Genomic DNA, 14,590 nt, shown 5'->3' with positions numbered 1-14,590 from the left:
ATGAGATGATCCTATATTCAGAAAATCATGAAAAAAACAAAGCTCCTAGAGCTAATAAATGAAGTCAGCAAAGTGTAAGGGTACAAGATAAACACCCAAAAATCAGTAGCATTTATATACACAAGCAATGAACAATCAGAAAAAGGAATCAAGGAAAAAAGTCCATTCACAATAGATCAAATATCCAGGAATAAATCTTGCTGTATAAAGAACTTGTACACAGAAAACTACAAAACATGGCTAAAAGAAATCAAGGAAGACCTAAACAAATGAAGGACATCACTGTTCATGGATCAGAAGACTAAATGCCATTAAAATATCAATCCAACCCAAAGCAATTTATAGATTTAACACAATCCTAATCAAAATTCCAACAACCTTCTTTGCAGAAATGCGAAAGCCAATCATCAAATGTATATGGAAAGGTAAGAGGCCCCAAATAGCTAAAACCATCTTGAAAAAGAAGAATGAAGTTGGAGGATTCACACGTCCCAATCTTAAAACATATTACAAAGCCACAATAATCAAAACAGCATGGTACTGGCATAAGGACACACATATAGACCAATGGAATTGAATTAAGAGCTCAGAAATCAATCTTCACATTCATGACTATCTGATTTTTGACAAGGGGGTAAAGACCACTCAATTGGCAAAGAATAGTCTCTTCCAAAAATGGTGCTTAGAAAACTGGATCTTCATTTGAAAAAAAGAGAGGACCCTACCTACCTCACACCATATACAAAAATCAACTCAATATGAATCAAAGACCTAAATATAAGAACCAGAATTATCAAACCCCTAAAAGAAAATGTAGGGAAACATCTTCAGGACCTTGTGTTAGAGAAGGTCTTTACATCTAAAGCACAATCAACAAAAGAAAAAATAGATAAATGGGACCTCACCAAAATAAAAAGCTTTTGTGCCTCAAAGGACTTTATCATGAAAGTAAAACAATCTAAACAACGGGAGAAAATATTTGGCAACCACATATCCAATAAAGATTTAATAACTGGAATATATAAAGAAATCCTTCAACTTAGCAACAAAAAGACAAACAACCCAGTTAAAAACTAGGCAAAAGACTTGAATAGACACCTCTCCAAAGAAGATATACAAATGGCCAGAAAGCACATGAAAAATTCCTCAACATCATTAGCCATCAGGGAAATGCAAATCAAAACCATGATGAGACACCCTTTGACACCTATTAGAATGGTTGCTACTAAAAAATCAAAAAACAATAAGTGCTGAAGAGGATGCAGAGAAACAGGAACACTCATTCATTGCTACTGGCAATATAAAATGGTGCAGCCACTGTGGAAGGCAATTTGGCAGTTGCTCAGAAAACTAGGTATAGAACTGCCATATGACCCTTCAATCCCAACACCAGGTATATACCCAAAAGAATTGAAAGCAGAGACTTGAATAGATATTTGCATGCCAAAGTTCAGAGCAGCATTATTTACTATTGCCAAGAGATGGAGGCAACTCAAGTGTACATCAACAAATGAATGGATAAATAAAATGTGTTATATATATATACAATGGAATATTATTCAGCTGTAAAACTGAAAGAAGTCCTGATACCTGCAGCAACATGGACGAACCCTGAAGACATCATGTTAAGTGAAACAAGCCAGACACTAAATGACAAATATTGTATGATCTCACTGTTTTGAAACAACTAGAATAAGCAAACTCAGAGTCAGACTCTAGGACACAGGTTATTAGGAACTGGGTTGGGGATAGGGTATGGAAAGTTAAGGCTTAAAATGTGCATGGTTTCTATTCAGAATGATGGAAATGTTTCAGTAAAAGATGGTAGTGATGGCAGCACAACATTATGAATGCAATTAACAGCACTGAAATGATCAAAAAGGGAAATGTTAAATTGTATATATTGTAGCAGAATAAAAATCCATAGACCCACACCACACAGTGAACCCTAAGTTAAATCATGGACTTTAATAAATAGTACAATTATAAACATCAATTATAACAAATGTTCCACATCAATGCAAAGTGTTGGTGGTGGAGCGGTAGATGAGAATCCTGTATTTTATGCATGATTGTTCTGTAAACCCACAACTTCTTTTAAAAAAAGAAGAAAAGAAATGAAATTAAGTCCATGCTACAGCACATCAACGAACCTTGAAAAGATTACGCAAAGTCCCAAAAGACCACATATTGTATGATTTCTTTTATAGAAAATGTCCAGGATAGGCAAATCCCTAGAGACAGAAAGTAGATTGGTGATTGCCTAGAGCTAGAGGTGGGGGAGAATGCGGAGTGACTGCTAACGGGAGTGGGGTTTCTTTTGGGGCTTATGAAGATGTTCTAAAATTAGATTGTGGAGACTGTTGCACAACTCTATGAATATACTAAAAAACAATGAATTGTATACTTTAAATGGGTGAATTTATGGTATATGAATTATATTTCAATAAAGCTGTTTGAAAAAATAGCAATGCATTTTATTAAGTTTAAAAGTTTGAAACAAAATCTTAAATAACAACTAAAACTGTGAATGTTAACTGCTATGACCCAGAGAGCAAAGTGAGGAAATGATCTCTACTGAGTAAGTGATATGAAAGAGACTAGAGATACAGAGATGAGATTTGAAAAATGAAAATAAGCAGCTATCTTTCAGAAGTAGTTGGCGACCAAAAGTTTAGTATCAGTATTACAAACAAGGAATTAATACTATTTAAAAAACAGGACAGACCCTAACACATTATGGGCCTCTTTCCTCATCTGCAAAATTAGGACTTGCAGCTAACAAAATAATTTTTAAGATGAAGACAGAAAGAATGGTTGCTTTCCCAAAAGAATTTGCTGGACAACAGCCTCTATATGTATGGATATGTTTGGGCCTTTCAGAATTACAATGAAAAAGTAGAGGCACAACTTTATGATAGATGAAAAGCAACTAACATTTTTGTAAAGTTCAAGATTAAAATAAGGACGGTCATAAAATGAAGAAGTCAACCCACTATGACATCTCAAACAGAAAGGGATTAAGACTGGAAGAACAATTTGGTATCATACTGCGGAAAGAAAGCAAGAAATGATACAAAGTAGTAGCTGTCAAAGGAAAGAGTCTGGTTAGGTAATGTAGCTAAGGCGCTTTTTGCAAAAAATAAGAATTTTAAGGATGGGCATATTAATCTGGTATCTGCTATCATTTACTGTTATTCTCTGTTCTGAAGTTTCTGTTCAGTTAAAAAAAAACCTCTCAGGAACAGCTAAGAATCTACTGCCTTTAAAATGCTATTTCAAAAGATGGAAAAAGTAGAAAACGTACACTATGAAAAGGGATAGAGGAGTCTGAGGTTTACAGTTAGGATAGTTGGAGAAGGCAGCTTTAATGACTGTGATGGAAAAACAGGAATAATGATCATGTAGGAGCATACAAGGAAAGGCATGGGATCCGAAACGTCAAGTCTGTACATGCTGCTGGTTCTGAATGGGATAAGGAAAAAAGGTGAGATCATCACCTGTGAATATGGGCACAGACAAGCTAGACTAACAACAAAGACAGTGGGTATTCAAGTGCCTGAATCTTCAGTCTGACCGTAAGACTTAGGATTATCTGCCAGAGAAAAGATGGGGCCAAAAATGAAAAGCCCCTAACAATGTTACAGGGAATCTAGAAAAGCAACCAAAACTGGTGACTTAGTACAGTGGTTATCAAACTTATTTTTGTCCTTTTAGGACAAAAGATACCTTAATCCATCTACCTTCACAAAATCCCACTTTTCAATGGGAAAAGAACTCAAAGATAACCATAAAGCAAAGTTTAGAGTGAATGGGAAATTTATATTTGAACCATAATGCATATTTTCTTCATCAAGATACTAGAAAAAATATAGGCCAAAATTCAGTTGATACAAATATGAATCACTACTCAGTGGAGGGTTAAACTAATAAACCACAACAAACAAAACTGATTTAAAAAAAAAAAAAAAAAAACTAGTCATTTACCATATAAAACAAGAACAAAAGTGATTGAAAACCACAACCAAATCAGACAACATTGATGTTGCTCTGATAAAGAAACCTTCCTAAAAATTCTGGTAATCTGAACTGCACACATCCTCTGGGTACTTTGCTAGGTTCCCAACTGCAGCTCAGCAGCCAAATTTCTTAGTAGAAACATTCTATTTTATGAAAATCAAACATTAATAACTATTAAAAATGCCCTTAGTAGGATACTAGTAAGTAAATCTTAGTTTTTGTAAAAGCCTATGAAATGAAGATCATTCACTCTTAAGAGCTTAAGAAAAGGAGAAAAGACGGGAGCATGATGGTCAGTTATCATGCATGGCCTAAGCGAGGCCAGGAGTAAGGGTAGACAGTACAGGACGGCACTAGAGTTGAAGAATTGATCCAAAACGGGAGCCAAAAGCCACTTTAAAGAGACAAAAGGCAAACTACTGAGGATGGTCATGTCCGGAGATGGCACTGGAGGAACTCCGTTAACAAAGCACACTGAAGAAGGAAGCTTCCGGTGAAGGTAAAGCTGAGGAGCAAAATCTCCAGCAGTCCCTCTTTCACGAGACAGCTCTCTCCACGAAAGAGCAGACAGTGAGTAATAACTCTTTCTGAGTAGCTGTGACCTAAGATTGTACAAGGTGGGTAAGATAATTATCTACTTATTGGCAGCAGGGAGCTCAGGAGACACCACAGGAAGGGCTGAGGATGAGTTTAGCTCTAGGGCATTAGTAAACTGAGAAAGGGAAAAGTAGTTCTAAATTGGCGAGTAATTATCAATAGAAAGGTCAGATGGATTGCAATCCCCAATTGAGGCAGAACAACGGGGGTTTAGAGTGCGGAAATCTGGATTCAGACTGCCTGCGTAGGAATCTGGACCCTCCCATCTTATTTCCTATGTGACTTTGGGCAAGTCACTTAACCTCTCTGTGCCTCGTCTGTAAAATAAGGGCAATAACAGTACCCACCTAGTAGGACTGTTTTGCGGTTGAAATGAATATTTGTAAATCACTTAAAACAGTGATTTGTACTGTACGACACGACTGCAATGTATATGAGAAGTGCTCCCTAACTTTTGTTAAATAAATAAGTTGAGGTTTGCCAGGGTTTGTTTTGACCTCTCCAAATAAAATTGAGGCGGGCAGGCAAAGTAAATGGTAATGGGCGAGAGGGGAGTGCCAGAGAGAGGGGCATATTTTTCTTAGCAATGAGAACGCCAAGGAGGCTGAGCCTTTGGGAGCGTCGACGTCCCGATAGGGTTCGGTGATCGCCCTCTTCCTTCCAGGGCCTAAGATTTTCAGTGATTCGCTTCTGAGAACTGGTTGCAATTTTAAGGACGCAAGAGTTTAATTTCCGAGCAAGAGACAGTGGGGGTAAGATTCTGTTTTGTCTAAAGAGCAGGACTTACGTCTAGAACAGGACCGGGCGCGAGTCCGAGGGAGAAGGGTGATATCCCCAGGGGGGAGATCTGCTAAGAGCCACCATCTGTCGGACGCTGGGCTCGCCTCGAAGTTGAGAACGAAAGCTGCCCCAGCCCCGAGGGCAACAGGAGGCACCTCCTGAGCAACCGGGTTGTGGGGAGCCGGCGGTCAGGAAGGGACCCCACGTCGGGGCTACGGCGGGAGAGCCGCCTCACCGAGGGCGGAGGTCGCTCGCGGGTCTTCCCGAGGGGAGGGACCGGCGCCGGCGGTGCGGGCCACCGGCCTGACCAATGCACGCGAAAGAGGCTCCCCGCTCGTCCCGCCCATCGGTTGTCCCGGTACCCTGGAGTACCTGAGCGTGGGCCCGATGCAGGCCGTGTCGGTGCTCTCGATCTCTCGCAGGATCCGCTCGTGCTCCGCCGCTGTCTCCAGGCTTTCTGCCTCCGCCATCTTACCCCGATCCATAAACTGGGGGCGCCCGGTTGCGCGTCCCCTCCTTCAGCTCGGCTCACCTTTCGCCCCCTCACACCGCCTCTCCACCCTAGGCTCCCCTGCCGCCCCAGCCTCTGGCTACCCGCAGAACGACCCCTCCCTCAGGCTCGGCACGCCCCCTTGCGTCACCGCGTCTGGCGGCTTTCCGCGCGATGCCCGCTGGGAAGTGTAGTTCTCCGGGAGATGCTAGCCTGGGCTCCGTCCGATTACTCATTGATTCCACAAATAAGTATTGAAAGCCCACCACAAGCCAGGAACAGTTGAGGATACTACATATACAGGGGTGAACAAGTCAGGCAATGGCACTAATTCTACAATTTCTTGTTTAACACCCTTGCCGCAAAGTGCAAAAGGCTCTGTAAGTGGGAATAACAAGAAAGGACTAACTAGGTTTCTGCTCTCAGTTACATTATAATCTAATCCATCAGGGAGAAAAGCAGGATAAATCCAAAACTATGCTATAAGGCAGAATGTGGTTGTATGCGAGTTCAGAGGATCGAGTTCAGGCATCGATTCCAACTAGGAGGGCTTCATAGAGAGCCTGGATGTGGAAAGCTAATGGGGGGACTGGACGGTGTGAGTGCTGGAACTTTCTTTTTCATTGACGTGTGGAAACAGAGTTCCACTGGTCCAATACCAATTACGTCAAAAAGGCCTGGGAATTTTTTTTTTTTTTTCGTTTTAGCCCCCCTCCCCGCCCCCCCCCCCGCTTTTTTCTTTTTTTAAATATAAACTAAACATCCTACATCTGGTATTCTGATTCAGGCATCTGCATTTCATAAACTCAGCAGATTAGAATTTAAAAATCAGATTCAGAGTTCACTGCTTGAGTTTTTGCGTAACACAATTGGGAAATCTTTGCAGGTTTTTAAAATCAGAAGCTTGGCATTAGGAAAACTGAACAAGAATGAGTGTGTGGGGTGGGCAGAGATAGAGAATTTAGATTTAGGGAGATGCTATAAGAGATTATAAAGCCTGAACCAGGAGGTGGCAATGAGAATGAAATAGAATTAACAAATACGAAAAATATTGTAAATAAGGAATCGGCAGGCTTTACTAGATACCAAGAAGGAGGAAGTCGAGTATTACTCAAAGATTTAGAGCCGGAGTGACTGGGAGAATGGTTTTGCCATGAATCAAAAATAAAAGAGATGTCAAAAGAACCAAACTGGCAGAAGTTGAGGCAAAATAAATTACATTGCAGCAATATCATGGAATAGTATGCAACCATTAAAAGGAAACAGAAACAAGACCCTATGTTCAGATATGAAACTCTTCAAATTGTGTCACTGAACGGGAAAAAGCAAGGTATGGAACAGTTTATAGAGCTTGTTCCCCCCTTTTTTTTTTAAGAATATTCACATACATGCTTCTATATACATAAAATATTATATAAATAGAATATCTCTGAAAGGAAACCCAAGAAACTTTTACCAGTAGTGGCAGCCAGGAGACGGATTGAGACGAAGGTGTCTAGAGTAGGAGGGAAGTAATTTTTAATTATATATAATTTGCACTTTGGGAATTATTTTCCTTGTGCATGTACTTTTTCAATAAATAGTACTTATTAACTAAAAATACATTTTAAAAATAAACAAACCAGCAGTCAGGAGAATGAGTTACAAATCCTGGTTTGCCAGAACAGGCAAGTTGCTAAACCTGTCTGTTTCTAGATAATCTCTAGCTGTGCTCATTTTAGTTCATTACTCATGCTTAAACAATCCCTGACAGATGTAGGAGAGGTAGGGAGTTTAGAGTCTTTTTCACATTTCTAAAGAACTTTTGAAAAGGATGACAGAGGGTCCCTTGAGTCCTCCATTTTAGCATCTCACTCTGCAAAAAGCTTTTGTCCATCACAGAAGCCAAACTGGTGTAGACCAGATACATACAGCAGTGGTTACACTAGTTTCTGCCCATCAGCCCCAACAGAGGACAGAGGCCCAAGACCCCAGATCTTACTGACAAGGGTGTGTGTCTGGAGTGTCTGCAGGAGGAAAACTCCAGTGAGGATGGATCTAATGTCCATGCCCTCCAAATAGAGAAAATGTCAAGGTCAGCATGGAATAACCAGAAAAGCAGTGGACTGAGATTTGAGGGGACTTTGATTCAGTTCCAGCACTAATAGTTAAAATTTCTTGAGCACTTTCTGTATCCCAGGCACATTGCACAGAGTAAGCATTTCACATACCTCAACCTCATTAAATCCTCACAACAGTATTTTGCCGTAGATATTAAGCGTTCCGTGTTATAGATGAGAAAGCTGAAAGGCTAGGTAATATCCAATCTCGCAGTTATTAAATGACGAAGTTGGTGTTGAAACTCAGGTCCATTTGATCCCAAGGCCCATTTCCTAACCATTTGGCCATACAGTCCCACTCACACCCTTTCCTGCCACTAGTTTATCAGGTGAGCTTAAGCAAATCATTCTGCCTCTCTGCATCTGCTTCCACATTAGTACAATGATTGTATCACTTCTCAGATTCGTTCCACATCACACCTTGAAGACCTCATCACAGAAGCACCTCCTTCTACTTACTCACTTTAGATAAACCTGTTTTCTCTTCACCTGTGTCACTAGAGTTACAGCATCAGAATTCTCACTGCTCCCCACTGCACTTCTAGACTTTTGTTCCAACCCCCTGATTCCTTTGAAGTCTAGGACATCTAGTTGTGCCACGATCATCTACTAATGTCCATATTGCTCAGAAATTTTACCATTTGGCTCACAGTTTTCCTCTCCACCTCATTCTCTGCCATCATCCTGAGGCACTTCAACAGCAACGTGGATAACCCACCTGTGGTGGTTTGGAGATATGTACCCCAAAAAAACATGCTCTTAAACTTAATCCATTCCTGTGGGTGTGAAACCATTGTAAGTAAGATCTTTTCATGAGGTGACTTCAATTAAGGTGTGGCCTACCTCAATCAGGATGGGACTTAATTCTATTACTGGAATTGCTTAGAAGTGGAATGAAATTCAGACACAGAGAGAAAAGGTCACTTCAGCAAGAAGCTGAAGGTTAACAGAACCCAGAATAAAAGGGAGAGGCCAGGAGATTCTACCATATGCATTGCCATGTGACAGAAGAACCCGGGACCAGGATCATCAGCAACCAGCCCCAAAATGCCACAATTTTGGGGAAGAAAGCATCAGCTTGATGGTGCCTCGATTTGGACTTTTTCCTGGGCTCAAAACCGAGTACCATTAAATTGCCATTGTTTAAGCCATCCATTTGCAAGGTAATTGCTTGAGCAGCCCGGAAAACTAAACCACCACCCATCACCCTGACTTTATGGATCCCGGCTATCCCTGCCCTGTTCCTCATGCCACATAAGCAATACATTCACAGCTTCACCTTGCACCTTAACATCCTATGAATACTGTTCCTTTCCCCCCAACTGCAAACTGGAATTCCTCTCTGCCTATAAACTCTTTTCCATCCACCTCTGCCTCTGCCTAGTTTCTAGGGGACCCATATTTTAATCCTGATTTTCATCCCTGATACCTATGTAATCTATTGGCATCTCTTTGTATCCTGAGTTTTCTTCTATCCAAGTTTCCAATTCAGAAATTTTTATTCCTGCCACCTCCATTTAGCAATGGAGTAAATTACATGGCTTTCTTAAGCTGCAGTTCTCTCATAGATAAAATGAAGTGTATAATAAATATCTTGGACATTTGTAAGAACTGGAAATAAATTAAGGGGATGTTTTAGTTTCTAAGCTGCTAAACCAAATACCACGTGTGCTAGTTTGGATATATTATGTCCTCCAGAAAAAGCCATATTCTTTAATGCAATCTTGTGGGGGCAGATTTATTAGTCTTGATTAGACTGGATCCTTTCAATTGAGTGTTGTGACTCACTCAACTGTAGGTGATAACTCTGAATTATTTTCTTGAAGGTGTGGCCCTGCCCATTCAGGCTGGGTCTTGATTAGTTTACTGGAGTCCTTTAAAAAGAGCCACACAGGCCCAGACTGCTGTAGCTGAGGGAGACATTTTGGAGACGCCCATTGAGAGTAGACTGTTGCTAGCCCACTAAACACACACACGCACAGTAGATGGCCTCAGCACCTCTTTATAAAAAATAAGAATCCATTAGCTGAAAACTCCCTTATTTCCAGCTACCACCACTATGTAACAAATCACCCCAAACTTAGCAGGGTAAAATAACAAATATTTTATCATTCTCAAAGATTCTATGACTCAGTGATTTTTAGTATTTTTACAGAGTTTTACAACCATCACCACTACCTAATTTCAGACCATTTTCCTCACCCCAACAAGAGATCCCTTACCCATCAGCAGTCACTCCTCATTCTCCCCTTCCCCACCCCCTAACAACCATTGATCTACTTTCTGTCTCTACAGATTTCCCCTCTGGGCATTCCATAAAAATAAAATCATACAATGTGTGGTCTTTTGTGACTAGCTTGTTTCACTTAACATAATATTTTCAAGGTTTATCCATGTCATAGCATGTATCAGTACTTCATTCGTTTTTACTATGGAATAATATTTCATTGTATGGCTATACTATGTTTTATTTATTCATTCATCAGTTTTTGGATCATTTCTCCTTTTTGGTTATTATGAGTAATACTACCATGAAACTCATGTACAAGTTTTCAATAATAATTTTATTGAGATATACATATACCACACCCATTTAAAGTGTACAATTCAATCATTTTTAGTATACTCATAAAGTTGTGCAACAATCATCAGAATCCATTTTAGAACATTTTCATCACCTCAATGAGAAATCCAGTCCCCATTAACAATCATCGCACAGCTCCAGGCAACCAGTCACCTACTTTCTGTCTCTACACCTTTCCCTATTTGAACATTTCATATAAATGGAATCATACAGTATGTGGCTTTTGCAACTGGCTCTTTTCACTTAGCATAATGTTTTCAAGGTTCAGCCAAGTCGTATCATGTATCAGTACTTCATTCCTTTTTATGCCCTAATAATATTCCATTGCATGCATAGACCACATTTTGTTTATCCACTCATCAGCTGATGGACATTTGGGATTTGGGTTTTTTCCACTTTTCTGCAGTTATGAATAATGCTGCTATAAACATTCATGTACAAGTTTTTGTATGGAAATATATTTTCAGTTCTATTGGGTATATAGCTACGGATGGAATTGTTGGGTCATACAGTAACTCTGTGTTTAACATTTTGAGAAACTGCCAAAATTGTCCACAATGGCTACACCACTTTACCTTGCATCTCACACCAGGACTTACCTATAACCAGTCTAGTTGCCTCCATCCTTGCACATTTCAAACATGTTCTCCACACTTCCACTAGAATTATCTCTTTGCTTAATCTAACCTCAGCATTCCTCTTCTCAAAAACCATAAATGGCTCCCCATGACCCATATGATAAAAATTCAAGTCCTTTAGCAACACACACAAGGATCCTTGTGGCCTGGCCCACACCTCCCTCTCCAGACTCCCCTCCTGGTGCTCCATCCTCACATTTGATGCTCCAGCAATGCCAGATGGCTTGCTCCCTGCACCCACCATACTTCATAAACTTCTGGGATTTTGCTAATGTTGTTCATTCCACCTGGAACAACACACTTATTCTTTATTGACTCCAGAGACCCCCCTCCCCTGGGGAGTCTTCTCTATTTGATCTCATTCTCCCCTCTGGGCCCTGAGACTCCTGTGCATACCTCTGTCCCAGGAGCTGCCACACGATTTTACCACTGTCCTCTTAGAACATCTCTGTCTCTTCGAGCACAGTAGTTAGTACAACAGATTCTGAACACAGACAGTACAGATTAAAATCCAGGCTCTACCAATATCTAGCTATGTGATTGTATAAATTGTTATTCTCTCAGGGCCTCAGTTTCCCATCTGTAATATGGACATGACAACGGCACCTACCTCATAGGATTAAATTGACTTAATAGGTGCCAAGTTATTTAAGTAAGCGTTAATATTAATACTATTACCCTCCTCTGTGGCCTCAGCACCTTAGCACAGGGCCTTGGATAGAAGACATTTAGTCCATGTAGGTTGAGTTGGAACAAACGGAACTTATCTGCTTGTCCCTGTTGTGTCTTTGCAGATGCTATTCGTTCCCCTCTTTATGAAACATGCTGACTTACTTCCCTCCCCCTTGCTTGCTTGGTGAATTCATTCTTCAGCATCCAGTGTGCAACCTTCCTCTGCAGAAAAAAGCCTTCCTTTCCCATCACAGGCAGTTAGTTGGTCACTCCATCCTTTGTTAACATCTATCTCTTGTATTAATACATAACACCTATGCTGTCCCTGTCATGCCATGTGACAAATAGTGGCAATAACAGCTATTGTTTATTAAGCACCTCCTGGGCGCCGGGAACATAATATGATAACTTATTAACTTTCCAAAGGCCAGATGGCTAGAAAGTAAGTGACAGACTGAGATTGGTAGCCAGGCCTAACCTCAAAGCTCATATGCTTTCTTGCTACTGCTTTCATTAGTTTGCAAGTCTGTCTCTCCCCACTATGAGCTCCCTGGGGGCAGAGGATGGTCCCAGCAGATGTTTCTCTGAGGGGGAGAAACTTGTCTCCTTATAAGGCCTGAAGTTTCCAGGGTGCAGAGCTCCAGTGCTCCTTCCTTCTGTCTCTCTCCATGGCACTGAGGTGGGTTCTTTGCTGAAAAGAGGGTGAAGGGAAAGAACAAGAATGGAAGGGTGGATGAAAGCAGCTCTGCCTCCCAGGGCTCTCTTGGCCATGTTTGCTGCTCCAGTGTCCTTGGGGTCTGTGCGGGCGGCCCGCTGCCTCCCTGCACTCTGAGCTCACTGGGTCCCCTGGGTGGTGATGTCAGCCTGCTGCTCACCCAGGCCCTGACTCCACAGTCACACTGACATCACCCATGTTTCCACAGGGCTTAGGAAGAACACAGATCTCACTCATTCGCTCCTGCTTGAGACCACATCTGCGAATGTCTGTGTGAGGGTCCTCTCCTTTGCCCAGAGACCTCTTTCCACATATGGACAGCCTTGCTCCCTGTCCCCACCCTAACTTACCTGCCTCCTGAAGTTATAAACTTCACTCCGTACTTTGCTCTACTCATAAACTGCCTGGAATTTCTGACACCTGTCTAAATAGGGAAACTCAGGGGATTTTTTTTTTTAATTCTTCTAAGTGATTTTAGCAGACTAGAAAAGGGAGAAGCTGAATAAGAAGAAATTAGGACAACTTGTCAACTTTTCCAGGATCTGAATGTCATAGGCTGCTCCAGTTTAAAGTGGTTGGAAACTTGAAAGAGTTTCAACTCTGAATTTTTGGATGTTTAGCTTGCCAAACTTTGTTCGTCATGAAGAAGAAGGCATCTCTACAGAGGGATTCTCTCCCTCCATCTACAAGCCTTCAGTTTACTTCCATTTGGCAGGTACCTATCAAACACCTAGATAAACAGTCCTACCTGGCGCTATGGAATATGTTTTAAAACAAAAATTCAACTAGACACTTCTCTGCTTAAAATCCTCACATGGCTCCCCATTACACTTAGGAATAAAATCCAAACCTCTTCCCTCACACCTCCCCACTGACCACCACCAAGTCTTATCTTGCACCACCCTTCCTGTATTCACCCCCTCCAGCCACACTGGCCACCCTGCAGCCCCTCAAATGTACCACGATCTTAACCACTTCAGGCTATTGTGATTTACATTTCTGTGGAATCCTGTAGGATGAGTTGCAGTTAGGAGGTCTTAGGGTAGTTATTTCCTCAGAGATAGTAACAAACAGAATGCAACTGACACCTTGAGAAGGGCCTTTGAAGTATTAAAAGTCCATGTTGAAAAGGTCCGGCATGTCTGGCCATTCCAGAAAGGAGTGACAGGCCCAGGGCCCAGGTACACGACCAAGGTGCTGCTCCAATGGAAGCACAGACGCATGGACTGTGTTGGCTTGCTGCAGCAGCACTGGCTGTTAAGATGAATTAAATACTCTGATGTTAAGATGAAGACCCAATTCCTCTCCTGCACAGAACTCATCCCAATTTGTCTGTCTGTTTGCTGTCCATCTCCCTCACCAGGCTGTAAGTCCAAGAGAGCAGGGACCATATCTGCTTTGTTTACTGTGTACCTAGTACCTGGATTAGTGCCTGGCTCAGAGTAGGTGCTTAAAAAATATTTGTTGAACAAATGAATGATAAAATATGATCTCTGCCTTCAGAGAGTGTATTAGTCAGGGTTCTCTAAAGGAAAAGAGCCAACAGGAGATAACTGTAAATAGGAGATTTTATAAAAGTATCTCACGCAACTGTGGAGATGCAAGAGTCCAAATTCTGTAGGGCAGGATGCACAAGTCCAAATTCCACAGGGCAGGCCACGAGCTGGTAACTCTGATGGTCTTTGATGAACTCCCCAGGAGAAGCTGGCTGGCTGAAGGAGAAATGAAAGTTCTCTCTTCTCCCTTAAAAGTCTTCGACTGATTGGATTAAATTCAACTGATTGGATTCTCTCATTGTGGAAGACACTCCCTTAGTTGACTGTAGATGTAATCAGCCACAGATGCAATCAATTGACTGATGATTTAAATAAACCAGGCTTCTGATTTATTAACCTGCCACAAAATGTCCTTGCAGTAACATTTAGGCCAGTGCTTGCCTGACCTGATGACTGGGCACTATCACCTGGCCAAGTTGAAACATGAACCTAACCATCA

The 14,590-nt window shown here is 41.4% G+C and overlaps 1 protein-coding gene across 4 annotated transcripts in view; it reads right to left on the bottom strand.

Annotated features, from left to right (window-relative positions):
- Positions 1-5,997, bottom strand: part of EXOC6B (exocyst complex component 6B) — a 702,542-nt gene extending 696,545 nt beyond the window's left edge. For 2 of the 4 annotated variants that reach the window (XR_005212435.1, XM_037807499.1), the window contains exon 1: positions 5,770-5,997. Coding sequence is in view for 3 of the 4 variants with exons in the window: in XM_037807499.1 (XP_037663427.1) it covers positions 5,770-5,882 (113 nt within the window). In the remaining variant the exon portion in view is untranslated. The remainder of the gene's footprint in view (positions 1-5,769) is intronic. The other 2 variants (XM_037807500.1, XM_037807501.1) reach the window with 1 other exon arrangement.
- Between the last annotated feature and the right edge of the window lie 8,593 nt (positions 5,998-14,590).

This window comes from Choloepus didactylus, chromosome 17, assembly GCF_015220235.1.
Source record: "Choloepus didactylus isolate mChoDid1 chromosome 17, mChoDid1.pri, whole genome shotgun sequence".
In the NCBI taxonomy this organism is placed as follows: domain Eukaryota; kingdom Metazoa; phylum Chordata; class Mammalia; order Pilosa; family Megalonychidae; genus Choloepus; species Choloepus didactylus.
Note: the sequence above shows the minus strand (reverse complement) of the source record. Positions and strands in the feature narration are given on the sequence as shown.